Source organism: Oncorhynchus gorbuscha, unplaced genomic scaffold, assembly GCF_021184085.1.
Source record: "Oncorhynchus gorbuscha isolate QuinsamMale2020 ecotype Even-year unplaced genomic scaffold, OgorEven_v1.0 Un_scaffold_1005, whole genome shotgun sequence".
Taxonomy (NCBI): Eukaryota; Metazoa; Chordata; class Actinopteri; order Salmoniformes; family Salmonidae; genus Oncorhynchus; species Oncorhynchus gorbuscha.
In genome coordinates, this window is record NW_025745920.1 from 190,364 (window position 1) to 213,137 (window position 22,774).

The window sequence follows — 22,774 nt, forward strand, 5'->3', positions numbered from 1 at the left end:
TCCTAAACACCATTGGGTAGTAGTGGTTCTGGCCAGTCAGTAGTTACAGTTCTCCTCCTAAACACCATTGGGTCGTAGTGGTTCTGGCCAGTCAGTAGTTACAGTTCTCCTCCTAAACACCATTGGGTAGTAGTGGTTCTGGCCAGTCAGTAGTTACAGTTCTCCTCCTAAACACCATTGGGTCGTAGTGGTTCTGGCCAGTCAGTAGTTACAGTTCTCCTCCTAAACACCATTGGGTAGTAGTGGTTCTGGCCAGTCAGTAGTTACAGTTCTCCTCCTAAACACCATTGGGTAGTAGTGGTTCTGGCCAGTCAGTAGTTACAGTTCTCCTCCTAAACACCATTGGGTAGTAGTGGTTCTGGCCAGTCAGTAGTTACAGTTCTCCTCCTAAACACCATTGGGTAGTAGTGGTTCTGGCCAGTCAGTAGTTACAGTTCTCCTCCTAAACACCATTGGGTCGTAGTGGTTCTGGCCAGTCAGTAGTTACAGTTCTCCTCCTAAACACCATTGGGTAGTAGTGGTTCTGGCCAGTCAGTAGTTACAGTTCTCCTCCTAAACACCATTGGGTCGTAGTGGTTCTGGCCAGTCAGTAGTTACAGTTCTCCTCCTAAACACCATTGGGTAGTAGTGGTTCTGGCCAGTCAGTAGTTACAGTTCTCCTCCTAAACACCATTGGGTCGTAGTGGTTCTGGCCAGTCAGTAGTTACAGTTCTCCTCCTAAACACCATTGGGTCGTAGTGGTTCTGGCCAGTCAGTAGTTACAGTTCTCCTCCTAAACACCATTGGGTAGTAGTGGTTCTGGCCAGTCAGTAGTTACAGTTCTCCTCCTAAACACCATTGGGTCGTAGTGGTTCTGGCCAGTCAGTAGTTACAGTTCTCCTCCTAAACACCATTGGGTCGTAGTGGTTCTGGCCAGTCAGTAGTTACAGTTCTCCTCCTAAACACCATTGGGTCGTAGTGGTTCTGGCCAGTCAGTAGTTACAGTTCTCCTCCTAAACACCATTGGGTAGTAGTGGTTCTGGCCAGTCAGTAGTTACAGTTCTCCTCCTAAACACCATTGGGTAGTAGTGGTAGTGGTTCTGGCCAGTCAGTAGTTACAGTTCTCCTCCTAAACACCATTGGGTCGTAGTGGTTCTGGCCAGTCAGTAGTTACAGTTCTCCTCCTAAACACCATTGGGTCGTAGTGGTTCTGGCCAGTCAGTAGTTACAGTTCTCCTCCTAAACACCATTGGGTAGTAGTGGTTCTGGCCAGTCAGTAGTTACAGTTCTCCTCCTAAACACCATTGGGTAGTAGTGGTTCTGGCCAGTCAGTAGTTACAGTTCTCCTCCTAAACACCATTGGGTCGTAGTGGTTCTGGCCAGTCAGTAGTTACAGTTCTCCTCCTAAACACCATTGGGTAGTAGTGGTTCTGGCCAGTCAGTAGTTACAGTTCTCCTCCTAAACACCATTGGGTCGTAGTGGTTCTGGCCAGTCAGTAGTTACAGTTCTCCTCCTAAACACCATTGGGTCGTAGTGGTTCTGGCCAGTCAGTAGTTACAGTTCTCCTCCTAAACACCATTGGGTCGTAGTGGTTCTGGCCAGTCAGTAGTTACAGTTCTCCTCCTAAACACCATTGGGTCGTAGTGGTTCTGGCCAGTCAGTAGTTACAGTTCTCCTCCTAAACACCATTGGGTCGTAGTGGTTCTGGCCAGTCAGTAGTTACAGTTCTCCTCCTAAACACCATTGGGTAGTAGTGGTTCTGGCCAGTCAGTAGTTACAGTTCTCCTCCTAAACACCATTGGGTCGTAGTGGTTCTGGCCAGTCAGTAGTTACAGTTCTCCTCCTAAACACCATTGGGTCGTAGTGGTTCTGGCCAGTCAGTAGTTACAGTTCTCCTCCTAAACACCATTGGGTCAGTAGTAGTTACAGTTAATGTCTGGCCAGTCAGTAGTTACAGTTCTCCTCCTAAACACCATTGGGTCGTAGTGGTTCTGGCCAGTCAGTAGTTACAGTTCTCCTCCTAAACACCATTGGGTCGTAGTGGTTCTGGCCAGTCAGTAGTTACAGTTCTCCTCCTAAACACCATTGGGTCGTAGTGGTTGGTTCTGGCCAGTCAGTAGTTACAGTTCTCCTCCTAAACACCATTGGGTCGTAGTGGTTCTGGCCAGTCAGTAGTTACAGTTCTCCTCCTAAACACCATTGGGTCGTAGTGGTTCTGGCCAGTCAGTAGTTACAGTTCTCCTCCTAAACACCATTGGGTCGTAGTGGTTCTGGCCAGTCAGTAGTTACAGTTCTCCTCCTAAACACCATTGGGTAGTAGTGGTTCTGGCCAGTCAGTAGTTACAGTTCTCCTCCTAAACACCATTGGGTCGTAGTGGTTCTGGCCAGTCAGTAGTTACAGTTCTCCTCCTAAACACCATTGGGTCGTAGTGGTTCTGGCCAGTCAGTAGTTACAGTTCTCCTCCTAAACACCATTGGGTCAGTAGTGGTTAATGTCTGGCCAGTCAGTAGTTACAGTTCTCCTCCTAAACACCATTGGGTCGTAGTGGTTCTGGCCAGTCAGTAGTTACAGTTCTCCTCCTAAACACCATTGGGTAGTAGTGGTTCTGGCCAGTCAGTAGTTACAGTTCTCCTCCTAAACACCATTGGGTCGTAGTGGTTCTGGCCAGTCAGTAGTTACAGTTCTCCTCCTAAACACCATTGGGTCGTAGTGGTTCTGGCCAGTCAGTAGTTACAGTTCTCCTCCTAAACACCATTGGGTCGTAGTGGTTCTGGCCAGTCAGTAGTTACAGTTCTCCTCCTAAACACCATTGGGTAGTAGTGGTTCTGGCCAGTCAGTAGTTACAGTTCTCCTCCTAAACACCATTGGGTCGTAGTGGTTCTGGCCAGTCAGTAGTTACAGTTCTCCTCCTAAACACCATTGGGTAGTAGTGGTTCTGGCCAGTCAGTAGTTACAGTTCTCCTCCTAAACACCATTGGGTAGTAGTGGTTAATGCCTGGCCAGTCAGTAGTTACAGTTCTCCTCCTAAACACCATTGGGTCGTAGTGGTTCTGGCCAGTCAGTAGTTACAGTTCTCCTCCTAAACACCATTGGGTCGTAGTGGTTCTGGCCAGTCAGTAGTTACAGTTCTCCTCCTAAACACCATTGGGTAGTAGTGGTTCTGGCCAGTCAGTAGTTACAGTTCTCCTCCTAAACACCATTGGGTAGTAGTGGTTCTGGCCAGTCAGTAGTTACAGTTCTCCTCCTAAACACCATTGGGTCGTAGTGGTTCTGGCCAGTCAGTAGTTACAGTTCTCCTCCTAAACACCATTGGGTAGTAGTGGTTCTGGCCAGTCAGTAGTTACAGTTCTCCTCCTAAACACCATTGGGTCGTAGTGGTTCTGGCCAGTCAGTAGTTACAGTTCTCCTCCTAAACACCATTGGGTCGTAGTGGTTCTGGCCAGTCAGTAGTTACAGTTCTCCTCTAAACACCATTGGGTCGTAGTGGTTCTGGCCAGTCAGTAGTTACAGTTCTCCTCCTAAACACCATTGGGTCGTAGTGGTTCTGGCCAGTCAGTAGTTACAGTTCTCCTCCTAAACACCATTGGGTAGTAGTGGTTCTGGCCAGTCAGTAGTTACAGTTCTCCTCCTAAACACCATTGGGTCGTAGTGGTTCTGGCCAGTCAGTAGTTACAGTTCTCCTCCTAAACACCATTGGGTCGTAGTGGTTCTGGCCAGTCAGTAGTTACAGTTCTCCTCCTAAACACCATTGGGTCGTAGTGGTAGTGGTTACAGTGTCTGGCCAGTCAGTAGTTACAGTTCTCCTCCTAAACACCATTGGGTCGTAGTGGTTCTGGCCAGTCAGTAGTTACAGTTCTCCTCCTAAACACCATTGGGTCGTAGTGGTTCTGGCCAGTCAGTAGTTACAGTTCTCCTCCTAAACACCATTGGGTCGTAGTGGTTCTGGCCAGTCAGTAGTTACAGTTCTCCTCCTAAACACCATTGGGTAGTAGTGGTTCTGGCCAGTCAGTAGTTACAGTTCTCCTCCTAAACACCATTGGGTCGTAGTGGTTCTGGCCAGTCAGTAGTTACAGTTCTCCTCCTAAACACCATTGGGTCGTAGTGGTTCTGGCCAGTCAGTAGTTACAGTTCTCCTCCTAAACACCATTGGGTCGTAGTGGTTAATGTCTGGCCAGTCAGTAGTTACAGTTCTCCTCCTAAACACCATTGGGTCGTAGTGGTTCTGGCCAGTCAGTAGTTACAGTTCTCCTCCTAAACACCATTGGGTAGTAGTGGTTCTGGCCAGTCAGTAGTTACAGTTCTCCTCTAAACACCATTGGGCCGTAGTGGTTCTGGCCAGTCAGTAGTTACAGTTCTCCTCCTAAACACCATTGGGTCGTAGTGGTTCTGGCCAGTCAGTAGTTACAGTTCTCCTCCTAAACACCATTGGGTCGTAGTGGTTCTGGCCAGTCAGTAGTTACAGTTCTCCTCCTAAACACCATTGGGTCGTAGTGGTTCTGGCCAGTCAGTAGTTACAGTTCTCCTCCTAAACACCATTGGGTCGTAGTGGTTCTGGCCAGTCAGTAGTTACAGTTCTCCTCCTAAACACCATTGGGTAGTAGTGGTTCTGGCCAGTCAGTAGTTACAGTTCTCCTCCTAAACACCATTGGGTAGTAGTGGTTAATGCCTGGCCAGTCAGTAGTTACAGTTCTCCTCCTAAACACCATTGGGTCGTAGTGGTTCTGGCCAGTCAGTAGTTACAGTTCTCCTCTAAACACCATTGGGTCGTAGTGGTTCTGGATAATTTGAAGATCAGCGTCATTGAAGTTGGTGGTTCGTTACTACTAATTTCTGATCTTTTCATCACTAGTTACCAGAGCCACAAAGTCAGAAAACATACCTACCTCTACAATGTATCTTTTTAAACCTAAACCTAATCTTAACCCTAACCATAACCACATTGCTAACCTTATGCCTAACCCTAACCTTAAATTAAGACCAAAAAGCTAATTTGAGCTTTCACACATTTTTACAATATAACCAATTTTGACTTTGTGACTGTAGTATCTGGTGGAAATTTTTCCGATCTGAGACGAGGGAAATTGTTTGCCTGGTTTGGTGTTTTGTTAAGGGAGTGGTCACGCACCCAAGAAGGCTCAACCAATCATCCGACGGATAATACTTGCAGCTATCCTACGAAACAACATTTTGCATCCAGGGGTACCTGAGCAGCCTCATTCCGGCGGTGGCCCCCAGGTAGAGGGGGGTCTCGTGGTGCCTGCTTAGGGGGATGAGGCTCTCTGCTTCCTTCATACAGCTCTTCAGAGACGCCCCTGCCTGCCCTGGAAGCACAGAGTAGCTGGAGATACCAGCACCTGGACGGACGGACGGACGCGCACGCACGCACGCACGCACGCACGCACGCACGCACGCACGCACGCACGCACACACACACACACACACACACACACACACACACACACACACACACACACACACACACACACACACACACACACACACACACACACTTTAACCAGATAACAAAGCAAATTTTATTGGTCACATACACATGGTTAGCAGATGTTAATGGGGGTGTAGCGAAATGCTTGTGCTTCTAGTTCTGACAATGCAGTAATAACTAACGAGTAATCTAACCTAACAATTCCACAACACCTACCTTATACACGCAAATCTAAAGGGATGGAATAAGAATATGTACATATACATATCTGGATGAGCGATGGCCATGTGCCATAGGCAAGATGCAGTAGATGGTATAGAATACAGTATATACATATGAGATGAGTAATGTAGGACATGTAGACATTATTAAAGTGCCGTTATTTAAAGTGACTAGTGATACCTTCAAATCCATTTATTAAATAGATTAAAGTGGACAGAGATTCGAGTCTATGTTGGCAGCAGCCTCTGTGTTAGTGATGGCTGTTTAATGGTCTGACGGCCTTGAGATAGAAGCTGTTTTTCAGTCTCCCGGTCCCAGCTTGCTAGGTTTTTATAGTGTGTGTGTGTGTGTGTGTGTGTGTGTGTGTGTGTGTGTGTGTGTGTGTGTGTGTGTGTGTGTGTGTGTGTGTGTGTGTGTGTGTGTGTGTGTGTGTGTGTGTGTGTGTGTGTGTGCGTGCGTGTGTCTACCTTGGACTTTGCAGGAGTGTGTCTGCTGCACTCTTCCGGTGTCGTTATCCTTCTCTGCTGGCCACTCGTAGATATACACTGCTGTATGTGAGGAGCCAGCATCCAGGACGATCCCATACTGAGAGATGGAGAGAGACACATTTTCAACCTCTCTGACCCAGTCTGTAATACCTACATGTTTCAAGCAAACCACCATAGCCCCTGTACCTAAGAATGTAACCTGTCTAAATGAATACCAACCCGTAGCACACATCTTTTGCCATGACATTTGTATTCATTCTGGATTCCCAATTAGCTGATTGAGAAAGAAAAGGAAAGCCAAGCTCTAGGAGCTCAGATGAAATCATTTCATACCTTAATAACCAATGTTTGTTGATCAGGGTATAATGACAAAAGACTGAGGGTCACTAGTTTATATAGTGTCAAAGGACACACAGGTGTCTGTAATCATGGCCAGGTCTGGCCTGATATCATTGGTTAATTCTCAGACATAAGAATAACATACAAAAACATGAATGGATAGCATACGATCATAGATAACATTTGGCTACATAGTCCTACAAACATTTACAATGAATAGCAAAATCACAATCACAAGAATGGCTTCAGATCAAAGTCTTCGTTGAGACCGAAGGGAGCAAGGTCCTTTAAATGAAAGATCCAGGCAGCCTCTCGTTTTAACAATAAATTGTCGAGGTCACCCCTCTGCTAGGGAGGGTGACATGTTCGATGGACAATATAACGTAGGGTTGAAATCTTGTGGTTCGCTTCCAAAAAGTGGACCACAACTGGGTCATGTTTTTGCACCTATTATTATTTGCACCTAATGGTGCTGCGATGCTCCAAGATTCGTACTTTTAATTTGCACTTTGTTTTACCCACACCAGCACAAAAACATCCTGTGGCGGACTGCAATAGCGTCGAACAGTCCCCGCGATATGCAACTGTTCAGGGAAGTCAGGAACCAATACACGCAGTCAGTCAGGAAAGCTAAGGCCAGCTACTTCAGGCAGAAGTTTGCATCCTGTAGCTCCAACTCCAAAAAGTTCTGGGACACTGAAGTCCATGGAGAACAAGAGCACCTCCTCCCAGCTGCCCACTGCACTGAGGCTAGGTAACACGGTCACCACCGATAAATCCATGATTATCGAAAACTTCAATAAGCATTTATCAACGGCTGGCCATGCCTTCCGCCTGGCTACTCCAACCTCGGCCAACAGCTCCGCCCCCCCGCAGCTCCTCGCCCAAGCGTCTCCAGGTTCTCCTTTACCCAAATCCAGATAGCAGATTTTCTGAAAGAGCTGCAAAACCTGGACCCGTACAAATCAGCTGGGCTTGACAATCTGGACCCTCTATTTCTGAAACTATCCGCCGCCATTGTCGCAAACCCTATTACCAGCCTGTTCAACCTCTCTTTCATATCGTCTGAGATCCCCAAGGATTGGAAAGCTGCCGCAGTCATCCCCCTCTTCAAAGGGGGAGACACCCTGGACCCAAACTGTTACAGACCTATATCCATCCTGCCCTGCCTATCTAACTAAGGTCTTCGAAAGCCAAGTCAACAAACAGGTCACTGACCATCTCGAATCCCACCGTACCTTCTCCGCTGTGCAATCTGGTTTCCGAGCCGGTCACGGGTGCACCTCAGCTACACTCAAGGTATGAAACGATATCATAACCGCCATCGATAAAAGACAGTACTGTGCAGCCGTCTTCATCGACCTTGCCAAGGCCTTCGACTCTGTCAATCACCATATTCTTATCGGCAGACTCAGTAGCCTCGGTTTTTCGGATGACTGCCTTGCCTGGTTCACCAATTACTTTGCAGACAGAGTTCAGTGTGTCAAATCGGAGGGCATGCTGTCCGGTCCTCTGGCAGTCTCTATGGGGGTGCCACAGGGTTCAATTCTCGGGCCGACTCTTTTCTCTGTATATATCAATGATGTTGCTCTTGCTGTGGGCGATTCCCTGATCCACCTCTACGCAGACGACACCATTCTATATACTTTTGGCCCGTCATTGGACACTGTGCTATCTAACCTCCAAACGAGCTTCAATGCCATACAACACTCCTTCCGTGGCCTCCAACTGCTCTTAAACGCTAGTAAAACCAAATGCATGCTTTTCAACCGATCGCATGCCCGACTAGCATCACCACCCTGGATGGTTACGACCTTGAATATGTGGACATCTACAAGTACCTAGGTGTCTGGCTCGACTGCAAACTCTCCTTCCAGACTCATATCAAACATCTCCAATCGAAAATCAAATCAAGAATCTGCTTTCTATTCCGCAACAAAGCCTCCTTCACTCACGCCGCCAAGCTTACCCTAGTAAAACTGACTATCCTACCGATCCTCGACTTCGGCGATGTCATCTACAAAATGGCTTCCAACACTCTACTCAGCAAACTGGATGCAGTCTATCACAGTGCCATCCGTTTTGTCACTAAAGCACCTTATGCCACCCACCACTGCGACTTGTATGCTCTAGTCGGCTGGCCCTCGCTACATATTCGTCGCCAGACCCACTGGCTCCAGGTCATCTACAAGTCCATGCTAGGTAAAGCTCCGCCTTATCTCAGTTCACTGGTCACGATGGCAACACCCATCCGTAGCACGCGCTCCAGCAGGTGTATCTCACTGATCATCCCTAAAGCCAACACCTCATTTGGCCGCCTTTCGTTCCAGTACTCTGCTGCCTGTGACTGGAACGAATTGCAAAAAAATCGCTGAAGTTGGAGACTTTTATCTCCCTCACCAACTTCAAACATCAGCTATCTGAGCAGCTAACCGATCGCTGCTGCTGTACATAGTCTATTGGTAAAAAGCCCACCCATTTTCACCTAACTCATTCCCATACTGTTTTTATACTGTTTTTATTTATTTACTTTTCTGCTCTTTTGCACACCAATATCTCTACCTGTACATGTCCATCTGATCATTTATCACTCCAGTGCTAATCTGCAAAATTTTAATTATTCGCCTACCTCATGCCTTTTGCACACATTGTATATAGACTCCCCTTTTTTTCTACTGTGTTATTGACTTGTTAATTGTTTACTCCATGTGTAACTCTGTGTTGTCTGTTCACACTGCTATGCTTTATCTTGGCCAGGTCGCAGTTGCAAATGAGAACTTGTTCTCAACTAGCCTACCTGGTTAAATAAAGGTGTTCTCAACTAGCCTACCTGGTTAAATAAAGGTGTTCTCAACTAGCCTACCTGGTTAAATAAAGGTGTTCTCAACTAGCCTACCTGGTTAAATAAAGGTGTTCTCAACTAGCCTACCTGGTTAAATAAAGGTGTTCTCAACTAGCCTACCTGGTTAAATAAAGGTGTTCTCAACTAGCCTACCTGGTTAAATAAAGGTGTTCTCAACTAGCCTACCTGGTTAAATAAAGGTGTTCTCAACTAGCCTACCTGGTTAAATAAAGGTGTTCTCAACTAGCCTACCTGGTTAAATAAAGGTGTTCTCAACTAGCCTACCTGGTTAAATAAAGGTGTTCTCAACTAGCCTACCTGGTTAAATAAAGGTGTTCTCAACTAGCCTACCTGGTTAAATAAAGGTGTTCTCAACTAGCCTACCTGGTTAAATAAAGGTGTTCTCAACTAGCCTACCTGGTTAAATAAAGGTGTTCTCAACTAGCCTACCTGGTTAAATAAAGGTGTTCTCAACTAGCCTACCTGGTTAAATAAAGGTGTTCTCAACTAGCCTACCTGGTTAAATAAAGGTGTTCTCAACTAGCCTACCTGGTTAAATAAAGGTGTTCTCAACTAGCCTACCTGGTTAAATAAAGGTGTTCTCAACTAGCCTACCTGGTTAAATAAAGGTGTTCTCAACTAGCCTACCTGGTTAAATAAAGGTGTTCTCAACTAGCCTACCTGGTTAAATAAAGGTGTTCTCAACTAGCCTACCTGGTTAAATAAAGGTGTTCTCAACTAGCCTACCTGGTTAAATAAAGGTGTTCTCAACTAGCCTACCTGGTTAAATAAAGGTGTTCTCAACTAGCCTACCTGGTTAAATAAAGGTGTTCTCAACTAGCCTACCTGGTTAAATAAAGGTGTTCTCAACTAGCCTACCTGGTTAAATAAAGGTGTTCTCAACTAGCCTACCTGGTTAAATAAAGGTGTTCTCAACTAGCCTACCTGGTTAAATAAAGGTGTTCTCAACTAGCCTACCTGGTTAAATAAAGGTGTTCTCAACTAGCCTACCTGGTTAAATAAAGGTGTTCTCAACTAGCCTACCTGGTTAAATAAAGGTGTTCTCAACTAGCCTACCTGGTTAAATAAAGGTGTTCTCAACTAGCCTACCTGGTTAAATAAAGGTGTTCTCAACTAGCCTACCTGGTTAAATAAAGGTGTTCTCAACTAGCCTACCTGGTTAAATAAAGGTGTTCTCAACTAGCCTACCTGGTTAAATAAAGGTGTTCTCAACTAGCCTACCTGGTTAAATAAAGGTGAAAAAACAACAAAAAAAACAAACAAAAAAACATTTTTTACCACAAGGACAAGTTATAAGATAAATAACTGCCTTAGTGGAGCACGTGGAAACACCTTTGATTGGGATCTGTTTCCCTGTTTGTGGGTGTTTGAAGGATCTACATTTATAAGTGCCATTGCATTGATCACAGCCGTTACACTACTAGTTTCCATCCAGTAGAGGCGTAAATAGACGTTGTACTGGGATATTTTGGGGTGGATCCGATACTGTCATCGGATCTTAGAATGTGCCGATGTTTGTGATCGATTCTTTTCCCAAGTCTAGGTCCTAAACAGATTCTACCCCCAAGCCATAAGACTCCTGAACATCTAATCAAATGGCTACCCAGACTACTTGCATTGCCCCCACTCTTTTACGCTGCTGCTACTCTCTGTTATTATCTATGCATAGTCACTTTAATAACTCTACCTACATGTACATATTACCTCAATTACCTCCACTAACCGGTGCCCCCGCATATTGACTCTGTACCGGTACCCCCCTGTATATAGTCTCGCTATTGTTATTTTACTGCCGCCCTTTTTTAAACTGCGTTGTTGGTTTGGGATTGTAAGTAAGGTTGTATTTGGCACATGTGACAAATAACATTTGATTTGGATATTTCAGTTTTTTGCTAATTCTTTTGATTCGACAGAATTGGCTGTAGGGCAAACTGTTTTCAAGGGAAGTGGGTGACAACTATCAGACCTCAACACACTGTTACGCTCAGTAGGTTTCAGTGTATAGAACATTATCTTCACACAAAATCAGAAAATCAAGGAAACTGATTTGACGTGTATCAGATTGCATAGTAAATGTCAGATGCTCAGAACAGGAGTGAAGAAAAGCATGGAACGCCTGGAGCTGTTTTGCATCACCCCTCCATAGAACACAAGAATCATCAACGTACCATTTCCACATAGTAATGTCATTCAAGAAAACATTTTTGAGAGGATTGAGAATAGACTGTTTCATGTAACCCACATACAAATTAGCATAGTTAGGAGCCATGGGGGCCATAGCAGTACCCTTCATCTGAATAAAGAAACCATTTAGAAATATGAAGTAGTTTTGTGTAGAGTAATATTTCAGCCAATGTTATAATGCAGCACTGGATGGTAGTTCATTAGGGTCACGTTGCAGAAGAAAATGTTCCATAGCTTCAATACCGCCCTCGTGTGGAATATTAGTGTATAACTCAACATCAAAAAAATAACTAACAAGGTATTATCAGGGAGAGGATCAAGAGATTCAATAATAGAGACCATACTGCTGGTGTCCTTAAGGAGGGGAGCTGTTCTGAGACGATACTGCTGGTGTCCTTAAGGAGGGGAGCTGGTCTGAGAACATACTGCTGGTGTCCTTTAGGAGGGGAACTGTTCTGAGACCATACTGCTGGTGTCCTTTAGGAGGGGAGCTGGTCTGAGACCATACTGCTGGTGTCCTTAAGGAGGGGAGCTGGTCTGAGAACATACTGCTGGTGTCCTTTAGGAGGGGAACTGTTCTGAGACCATACTGCTGGTGTCCTTTAGGAGGGGAGCTGGTCTGAGACCATACTGCTGGTGTCCTTTAGGAGGGGAGCTGTTCTGAGACCATACTGCTGGTGTCCTTAAGGAGGGGAGCTGTTCTGAGACCATACTGCTGGTGTCCTTAAGGAGGGGAGCTGTTCTGAGACCATACTGCTGGTGTCCTTTAGGAGGGGAGCTGGTCTGAGACCATACTGCTGGTGTCCTTTAGGAGGGGAGCTGGTCTGACACCATACTGCTGGTGTCCTTAAGGAGGGGAGCTGTTCTGAGACCATACTGCTGGTGTCCTTTAGGAGGGGAGCTGGTCTGAGACCATACTGCTGGTGTCCTTTAGGAGGGGAGCTGGTCTGAGACCATAATGCTGGTGTCCTTTAGGAGGGGAGCTGGTCTGAGACCATACTGCTGGTGTCCTTAAGGAGGGGCGCTGTTCTGAGACCATACTGCTGGTGTCCTTTAGGAGGGGAGCTGTTCTGAGACCATACTGCTGGTGTCCTTAAGGAGGGGAGCTGGTCTGAGACCATACTGCTGGTGTCCTTAAGGAGGGGAGCTGGTCTGAGAACATACTGCTGGTGTCCTTTAGGAGGGGAACTGTTCTGAGACCATACTGCTGGTGTCCTTTAGGAGGGGAGCTGGTCTGAGACCATACTGCTGATGTCCTTTAGGAGGGGAGCTGTTCTGAGACCATACTGCTGGTGTCCTTAAGGAGGGGAGCTGTTCTGAGACCATACTGCTGGTGTCCTTAAGGAGGGGAGCTGTTCTGAGACCATACTGCTGGTGTCCTTTAGGAGGGGAGCTGGTCTGAGACCATAATGCTGGTGTCCTTTAGGAGGGGAGCTGGTCTGAGACCATACTGCTGGTGTCCTTAAGGAGGGGCGCTGTTCTGAGACCATACTGCTGGTGTCCTTTAGGAGGGGAGCTGGTCTGAGACCATACTGCTGGTGTCCTTTAGGAGGGGAGCTGGTTTGAGACCATACTGCTGGTGTCCTTTAGGAGGGGAGCTGGTCTGAGACCATACTGCTGGTGTCCTTTAGGAGGGGAGCTGGTCTGACACCATACTGCTGGTGTCCTTAAGGAGGGGAGCTGTTCTGAGACCATACTGCTGGTGTCCTTTAGGAGGGGAGCTGGTCTGAGACCATACTGCTGGTGTCCTTTAGGAGGGGAGCTGGTCTGAGACCATACTGCTGGTGTCCTTTAGGAGGGGAGCTGGTCTGACACCATACTGCTGGTGTCCTTAAGGAGGGGAGCTGTTCTGAGACCATACTGCTGGTGTCCTTTAGGAGGGGAGCTGGTCTGAGACCATACTGCTGGTGTCCTTTAGGAGGGGAGCTGGTCTGAGACCATAATGCTGGTGTCCTTTAGGAGCTGGTCTGAGACTGCTGTGTCTTGAGGCGCTGTTCTGAGACCATACTGCTGGTGTCCTTTAAGGAGGGGAGCTGTTCTGAGACCATACTGCTGGTGTCCTTTAGGAGGGAGCTGTTCTGAGACCATACTGCTGGTGTCCTTAAGGAGGGGAGCTGTTCTGAGACCATACTGCTGGTGTCCTTTGAGACCATACTGCTGGTGGGAGCTGGTCTGAGACCATACTGCTGGTGTCCTTTAGGAGGGGAGCTGGTCTAAGACCATACTGCTGGTGTCCTTTAGGAGGGGAGCTGGTCTGAGACCATACTGCTGGTTTCCTTTAGGAGGGGAGCTGGTCTGAAACCTTACTGCTGGTGTCCTTTACAAAGGAGTGGATTCAGCATGTCAATACCTCTCACAAATACAAGTAGTGATGAAGTCATTCTCTCCTCCACTTTGAACCAGGAGAGATTGACATGTATATTATTAATGTTAGCTCTCCGTGTATATTTAAGTGCCAGCTGCGCTACCCTGTCCTGAAATAATTGCAAATTTCCTAAGTCCCTCTTTGTGGCACTTGACCACACAACTGAACAGTAGTCCAGGTGCGACAAAACTAGGGCCTGTAGGACCTGCCTTGTTGATAGTGTTGTTAAGAAGGTAGAAACTAGGGCCTGTAGGACCTGCCTTGTTGATAGTGTTGTTAAGAAGGTAGAAACTAGGATCTGTAGGACCTGCCTTGTTGATAGTGTTGTTAAGAAGGTAGGAACTAGGGCCTGTAGGACCTGCCCTGTTGATAGTGTTGTTAAGAAGGTGTAAACTAGGGCCTGTAGTACCTACCTTGTTGATAATGCTGTTAAGAAGGTAGAAACTAGGGCCTGTAGGACCTACCTTGTTGATAATGCTGTTAAGAAGGTAGAAACTAGGGCCTGTAGGACCTACCTTGTTGATAATGCTGTTAAGAAGGTATAAACTAGGGCCTGTATGACCTGCCTTGTTGATAATGCTGTTAAGAAGGTAGAAACTAGGGCCTGTATGACCTGCCTTGTTGATAATGCTGTTAAGAAGGTAGAAACTAGGGCCTGTAGGACCTACCTTGTTGATAATGCTGTTAAGAAGGCAAAGCAGTGCTTTATTATAGACAGACTCCTCCCCATCCTTGCTACTGTTGTATCAATATGTTTTGACCATGACAGTTTATAATACAGGGTTACTGCAAGCAGTTGTCATGTTCGTTGAATGGAGGAGACCAAGGCGCAGCGTGATATAAATACATGTTACTTTAATGACGACGAAGAAACACATAAACAAACTACAAAAACGAACGTGAAGCTAAATATAGTGCTGACACAGGCAACTAACACATAGACAATAACCCACGAAATACCCAAAGAAGATGGCTGCCTAAATATGGTTCCCAATCAGAGACAACGATAAACAGCTGCCTCTAATTGAGAACCAATCTAGGCAACCATAGACATACATAAACACCTAGATAGTAAACACCCCCATAAACATACAAAACCCCTAGACAGTACAAAAACACATACATCACCCATGTCACACCCTGACCTAACCAAAATAATAAAGAAAACAAAGAATACTAAGGTCAGGGCGTGACAGTACCCCCCCAAAGATGTGGACTCCCGGCCACACACCTAAACCTATATGGGAGGGTCTGGGTGGGCATAACTCCGAGGTGGCGATTCTGGTTCGGGACGTGGACCCTGCTCCACTTCTGACTCGTCACACTTACTTAATGTCTCTGGAGTGGGAACACTCACCGCCGACCACGGACTAGAGGACGCCACTGGACTGATGGTCGAGTCTGGAGTGAGTGGCGCCTCTGGATTGGAGGGAGACTCTGGCGGATCCGGACTGGAGGGAGACTCTGGCGGATCCGGACTGGAGGGAGACTCTGGCGGATCCGGACTGGGACCCGTCGTGGTAGGTTCCGGACTGCGACCCGTCGTGGTAGATTCCGGACTGCGGCCCGTCGTAGGAGGTTCCGGTCTGTAGACTATCGCCGGACGCTCTGGACTGGGTACTGTTGCCGAACGCTCTGGACTGGGTACTGTTGCCGGACGCTCTGGACTGGGTACTGTTGCCGGACGCTCTGGACTGGGTACTGTCGCCGGACGCTCTAGACTGGGTACTGTCGCCGGACGCTCTGGACTGGGTACTGTCGCCGGACGCTCTGGACTGGGTACTGTTGCCGGACGCTCTGGACTGGGTACTGTCGCCGGACGCTCTGGACTGGGTACTGTCGCCGGACGCTCTGGACTGGGTACTGTCGCTTGCCCGCTGGCACAGGACACACAGGGCTGTCCAGACTCACAGTACGCAGACCCGGCCAATGAGCTGGAATATAGCGCAACGGGCTAGAAATGCGCACTGGAGACGCCGTGGGCATCTCTGCATAACACGGTGCCTGACCAGTTATACGCTCCCCACGGTAAGCACGAGGAGTTGGCTCAGGTCTCCTACCTGACTTAGCCAATCTCCTCGTGTGTCCCCCCCAAAACATTTATTGGGGCTGCCTCTCGGTCTTCCGTGCTAGCCGTGTACCCATATATCATCGCCGTTCCTCCATTCTCCTGTATCCCTCCTCGCACTGTTCCATAGAATCCCAGGCGGGCACTGGCACTCTCTCTGGATCGATCGACCACCTCTCTATCTCCTCCCAGGTTTTTACCCACTCATCCTTCTCTCGGGTCCATTCTTCCACAAAGCGCTGTTCCCTGTTCCAGGGATCAACAAGCCTTCCACCCCTGTGTCTGCCCTAATGGCAGCCCCCAGAGGCTCCATGTACAGAACGAAGAGGAGAGCCGAGAGTGGGCACCCCTGCCTGACCCCAGACGAGAGGTCAAAAACATCACCCAAGTGACTATTTACACTAACTTGGCACCCCGCTCCGACATATAATGTACAGATCCATCCTATGAATTTCTCCCCAAATCCTAATCTACCTAACACACTGAATAGAAAAGTTATATTCATGCAATCAAAGGCTTTCGCCTGATCTAGCGCTGCTACCATTAAAGGCAGACCTCTATCTTCAACCCAAGCAATGGAGTCCCTGATTAACTGTAGGGTTCCATCTAATAGAGCGGCCCTCTACCCTGCACGTCTGATCCTCATGGATGACGTAGGGAAGGGCTGTACGCAACCGGTCTGCTAAAACCTTTGCAAATAGCTTGTAATCTACGCACAGCATGGTCAACGGCCACCAGTTGCCAAGGTCTGTTGCTTCCCCCTTCTTATACAGAAGTGACAGCACACCAACAGCCATTGATCCCCCCGGGACCCCCGTCTCAAGGATGGCCTTCAAGACTTCGAGGACCACTGGTCCAAGTATACCCCAAAACTTGAGATAAAACTCAGCCGCAGCCAATCCATCCCAGCCACCTTCCCTTTTCCCATCCTCCTAAGAGCGCTCTCAACCTCTTCTAGTGTGATCTGGGCCTCCATCACTTCTCCATCACTTCTCTAATGTCCTCCGGCAACCGCCTGGACAAGTGTTCTAAAAACACATTTCCCTGCTCTACATCTATTTCCCTTTCCTTAAATAAACATTGGAAATGGTCAGTTGTCACCCTGACCATTTCCTCTGGTTTTCTGGAAAGCCTAGAAAGCTGTCCTGGGGAATTCCTGATTCTAACTGGATTTTGTTGGAGAGGCTTCCATTAAAGAACACCCTCTGTGTTCTGTTAGACAGGTAACTCTTTATCCACATTATAGCAGGGGGTGTAAAGCCATAACACATACGTTTTTCGATAATGTCAAAAGCTGCAATGAAGTTATCATCAATTTCTCTCAGCCAATCATCAGTCATTTGTGTCAGTGCTGTGCTTATTGAATGTCCTTCCCTATAAGCGCGCTGAAAGTCTGGTGTCAATTTGTTTACTGTAAAATATAATTTTATCTGGTCAAACACAATTTTTCCAGAAGTTTACTAAGGGTTGGTAACAGGCTGATTGGTGGGCTATTTGAGCCAGTGAAGGGGGCTTTACTATTATTGGGAAGCTGAATGATTTTAGCTTCCCTCCAGGCCTGACGGCACACACTTTCTAGTAGGCTTAAATTGAAGATATGGCAAATTGGAGTGGAAATATCGTCTGCTATTCTCCTCAGTCATTTTCCATCCAGATTGTTAGACCCCGGTGGCTTGTCATTGTTGATAGACAACAATACTTTTTTCACCTCTTCTACAGTGACTTTTTAGAATTCGAAAGTACAATTCTAGTCTTTCATAATTTGGTCTGATATACTTGGATGTGTAGTGTCAGCGTTTGTTGCTGGCATATAATCCCTATCTTGCCAATGCCTGGTGTAGACAGCAACACTGTCTGGTGTAGAGGTCCTGGATGGCAGGAAGCTTTGCACCAGTGATGTACTGGGCCGTACGCACTACCTTCTGTAGTGCCTTGAGGTCTGAGGCCGAGAAGTTGCCATACCAGGCAGTGATGCAACTGGTCAGGATGCTCTCGATGGCTCAGCTGTAAAACATTTTGAGAATCTGAGTAACCTTGCCAAATCTTTTCAGTCTCCTGAGGGGGAATAGGTTTTGTCATGCCCTCCTCACTGTTTTGGTGTGCCTTGGTGTGCTTGGACCATGTTCGTTTGTTGGTTGATGTGGACGCCATAGAATTTGAAGCTCTCAACCTGCTCCACTACAGCCCCGCCGATGAGAATGGGGGCGTGCTCGGTCCTCCTTGTCCATCACCCTGATTGATCTCTTTTTATTTAGCCCTCAATAGCCTCAGTCATTAGGCAGTATTAGTTTTGTTTAATTTAGCACGCTTCTCCTGTTTTGTTTATCTGCCTTTATTATTAACTACCTGCTGCACCAGCTTCCTGAATCCAAGTGCTTACGTTACAAGAATGGCAAGATGACAGCAATCTGCAGGTCATGGAGAGAGGACATCAGTTCTGAATCTGAATCCATGATAACAATGACAGAGAAATCTGATTAACTAACAGTACCCAGGCCATTTCATGTAATTGATCTACTCCAGAGCTAATTGATTCAACTTGTCAACTAATCCTCAAGGTCTTGAATAGCTAGATCAGAGCTACAGTACAATTGTGAAACATCTGGGTGTCCCCGAGGAAAGGTTTGAGAAACAGATGCAGTACATTACAGTAAAACAAACTAGAGAAAGTCTTTTCAACATTTATTCAGAACCGAAAATGAACCAGAAAATATGCATTTTCAACGTCCGGAAAATACCTATTTTGACGTCCTGAAAATAACTATTTTCACCTTTCATTCAGAACCTAAAATGAACCTAACTTCAACATCTGGAATTGTATCGTATAATGTATTTTAAATGTCATTTTGCTTACTGGGTTCAGACTTTGGGAACACACTAAAAAGTAACTTGATATTGTTGATTAGTCAGCATAAATGTGTATTAAAATGGCATGAAGAAAATGGCATTGACAGAACGGTGTACTGAATGAATGCATCATAAGGTAAGGACTGGAATTTGTTCTGGATGCTCGAACAGCGTCTGTCTCGTATGTTGATCTAGCTAATTATCTAGCAAAGCTAGCATACAGTGGGGAGAACAAGTATTTGATACACTGCCGATTTTGCAGGTTTTCCTACTTACAAAGCATGTAGAGGTCTGTCATTTTTATCATAGGTACACTTCAACTGTGAGAGACGGAATCTAAAACAAAATCCAGAAAATCACATTGTATGATTTTTAAGTAATTCATTTGCATTTTGTTGCATGACATAAGTATTTGATCACCTACCAACCAGTAAGAAGGTATCTAGGTGTTTTTGTAAGTCTATGGTTGCCTAGATTGGTTCTCAATTAGAGGCAGCTGTCTATCGTTGTCTCTGATAAAATGCAAATTAATTACTCTACACCTATGGGTGTATTGAATCACCCATCCAAAGCGTAATTAACAATTTCATCATGCTCAAAGGGATATTCAGTGTCTGCTTATATTTACCCATCTACCAATAGGTGTCCATCTTTGCGAGGCATTGGAAAACTTCCATGGTCTTTTTGGTTGAATCTTTGCAACTCTCTTGTCTTTGTGGTTGATTCTGTGCTTGAAATTCGCTACTCCACTGTGGGACCTTACAGACAATTGTATGTGTGGGGTAGAGAGATGGGGTAATCACTCAGAAACCTGGTTAACCACTATTATTGCACACAGTGAGTCCATGCAACGTATTATGTGAAGAAAAAAAATATATATATATTATGTGACTTGTTAAGCACATTTGTACTCCTGAATGTATTTAGGCTTGCTATAAAAGGGGTAAAAGACTTATTGACTCAAGACATTTCAGCTTTACATTTTTAATGAATTGGTAAAAATGTCTAAACAAAAAATTCCACTTTTTACGTTGTGGGATATTGTGTATGGATCAGTGGCACAATATCTAAACGTTATCCATTTTAAATTCAGGCTGTAAGACAACAAAATGTGGAAAAAGTCAAGCGCTGTGAATAGTTTCTGAAGGCACTGTATGGCACAGTCTCGATGGCTTGTTGCTACTGTCTACTGGCTAGTTTCTGAAGGCACTGTATGGCACAGTCTCGTTGGCTTGTGGCTACTGTCTACTGGCTAGTTTCTGAAGGCCCTGTATGGCACAGTCTCGTTGGCTTGTGGCTACTGTCTACTGGCTAGTTTCTGAAGGCACTGTATGGCACAGTCTCGTTGGCTTGTTGCTACTGTCTACTGGCTAGTTTCTGAAGGCCCTGTATGGCACAGTCTCGTTGGCTTGTGGCTACTGTCTACTGGCTAGTTTCTGAAGGCCCTGTATGGCACAGTCTCATTGGCTTGTGGCTACTGTCTACTGGCTAGTTTCTGAAGGCACTGTATGGCACAGTCTCATTGGCTTGTGGCTACTGTCTACTGGCTAGTTTCTGAAGGCCCTGTATGGCACAGTCTCGTTGGCTTGTAGCTACTGTCTACTGGCTAGTTTCTGAAGGCACTGTATGGCACAGTCTCGTTGGCTTGTGGCTACTGTCTACTGGCTAGTTTCTGAAGGCACTGTATGGCACAGTCTCGTTGGCTTGCTGCTACTGTCTACTGGCTAGTTTCTGAAGGCACTGTATGGCACAGTCTCATTGGCTTGTGGCTACTGTCTACTGGCTAGTTTCTGAAGGCACTGTATGGCACAGTCTCGTTGGCTTGCGGCTACTGTCTACTGGCTAGTTTCTGAAGGCACTGTATGGCACAGTCTCGTTGGCTTGCGGCTACTGTCTACTGGCTAGTTTCTGAAGGCACTGTATGGCACAGTCTCGTTGGCTTGCAGCTACTGTCTACTGGCTAGTTTCTGAAGGCACTGTATGGCACAGTCTCATTGGCTTGTGGCTACTGTCTACTGGCTAGTTTCTGAAGGCACTGTATGGCACAGTCTCGTTGGCTTGCGGCTACTGTCTACTGGCTAGTTTCTGAAGGCACTGTATGGCACAGTCTCGTTGGACTTGTAGCTACTGTCTACTGGCAGTTTCTGAAGGCACTGTATGGCACAGTCTCGTTGGCTTGTAGCTACTGTCTACTGGCTAGTTTCTGAAGGCACTGTATGGCACAGTCTCGTTGGCTTGAGGCTACTGTCTACTGGCTAGTTTCTGAAGGCACTGTATGGCACAGTCTCGTTGGCTTGCGGCTACTGTCTACTGGCTAGTTTCTGAAGGCACTGTATGGCACAGTCTCGTTGGCTTGCGGCTACTGTCTACTGGCTAGTTTCTGAAGGCACTGTATGGCACAGTCTCGTTGGTTGGCTTGCTGGCTAAACTGTCTACTGGCTAGTTTCTGAAGGCACTGTATGGCACAGTCTCGTTGGCTTGCGGCTACTGTCTACTGGCTAGTTTCTATAGTTTCTGTCTACTGGCTAGTTTCTGAAGGCACTGTATGGCACAGTCTCGTTGGCTTGCGGCTACTGTCTACTGGCTAGTTTCTGAAGGCACTGTATGGCACAGTCTCGTTGGCTTGCGGCTACTGTCTACTGGCTAGTTTCTGAAGGCACTGTCTATGGCAGTTTCTGAAGGCTTGTGGCACAGTCTCGTTGGCTTGCGGCTACTGTCTACTGGCTAGTTTCTGAAGGCACTGTATGGCACAGTCTCGTTGGCTTGCGGCTACTGTCTACTGGCTAGTTTCTGAAGGCACTGTATGGCACAGTCTCGTTGGCTTGTTGCTACTGTCTACTGGCTAGTTTCTGAAGGCACTGTATGGCACAGTCTCGTTGGCTTGTTGCTACTGTCTACTGGCTAGTTTCTGAAGGCCCTGTATGGCACAGTCTCGTTGGCTTGTAGCTACTGTCTACTGGCTAGTTTCTGAAGGCACTGTATGGCACAGTCTCGTTGGCTTGTGGCTACTGTCTACTGGCTAGTTTCTGAAGGCACTGTATGGCACAGTCTCGTTGGCTTGTGGCTACTGTCTACTGGCTAGTTTCTGAAGGCACTGTATGGCACAGTCTCGTTGGCTTGTGGCTACTGTCTACTGGCTAGTTTCTGAAGGCACTGTATGGCACAGTCTCGTTGGCTTGTGGCTACTGTCTACTGGCTAGTTTCTGAAGGCACTGTATGGCACAGTCTCGTTGGCTTGATGGCTACTGTCTACTGGCTAGTTTCTGAAGGCACTGTATGGCACAGTCTCGTTGGCTTGTGGCTACTGTCTACTGGCTAGTTTCTGAAGGCACTGTATGGCACAGTCTGTTGGCTTGTGGCTACTGTCTAACTAGGAACTAGTTCTGTTGGCACTGTCTGTAGTTTCTGAAGGCACATGTCAGTCTCGTTGGCTTGCGGCTACTGTCTACTGGCTAGTTTCTGAAGGCACTGTATGGCACAGTCTCGTTGGGCTTGTTACTGGCTAGTTTCTGACGGCACTGTCTGGCACAGTCTCGTTGGCTGGCTACTGTCTACTGGCTAGTTTCTGAAGGCACTGTATGGCACAGTCTCGTTGGCTTGAAGCTACTATCTACTGGCTAGTTTCTGAAGGCACTGTATGGCACAGTCTCGTTGGCTTGTTGCTACTGTCAAAACTGGCTAGTTTCTGAAGGCACTGTATGGCACAGTCTCGTTGGCTTGTGGCTACTGTCTACTGGCTAGTTTCTGAAGGCACTGTATGGCACAGTCTCGTTGGCTTGTTGCTACTGTCTACTGGCTAGTTTCTGAAGGCCCTGTATGGCACAGTCTCGTTGGCTTGTAGCTACTGTCTACTGGCTAGTTTCTGAAGGCACTGTATGGCACAGTCTCGTTGGCTTGTGGCTACTGTCTACTGGCTAGTTTCTGAAGGCACTGTATGGCACAGTCTCGTTGGCTTGTGGCTACTGTCTACTGGC

At 46.8% G+C, this 22,774-nt stretch overlaps 1 protein-coding gene across 2 annotated transcripts in view; it reads right to left on the reverse strand.

The window, feature by feature from the left end:
• Positions 1–22,774, reverse strand: part of entpd1 (ectonucleoside triphosphate diphosphohydrolase 1) — an 84,293-nt gene that overhangs the window by 41,657 nt on the left and 19,862 nt on the right. The window contains exons 1-3 of one of the 2 annotated variants that reach the window (XM_046336264.1): positions 19,429–19,555; positions 6,114–6,231; positions 5,185–5,335 (exon numbers count right to left, since the gene is read on the reverse strand). In XM_046336264.1, the coding sequence (XP_046192220.1) occupies positions 5,185–5,273 (89 nt within the window). In that variant the 5' untranslated portion in view covers positions 5,274–5,335; positions 6,114–6,231; positions 19,429–19,555. Of the gene's footprint in view, positions 1–5,184; positions 5,336–6,113; positions 6,232–19,428; positions 19,556–22,774 lie in introns of those variants that run through there. The other variant, XM_046336263.1, reaches the window with a different exon arrangement.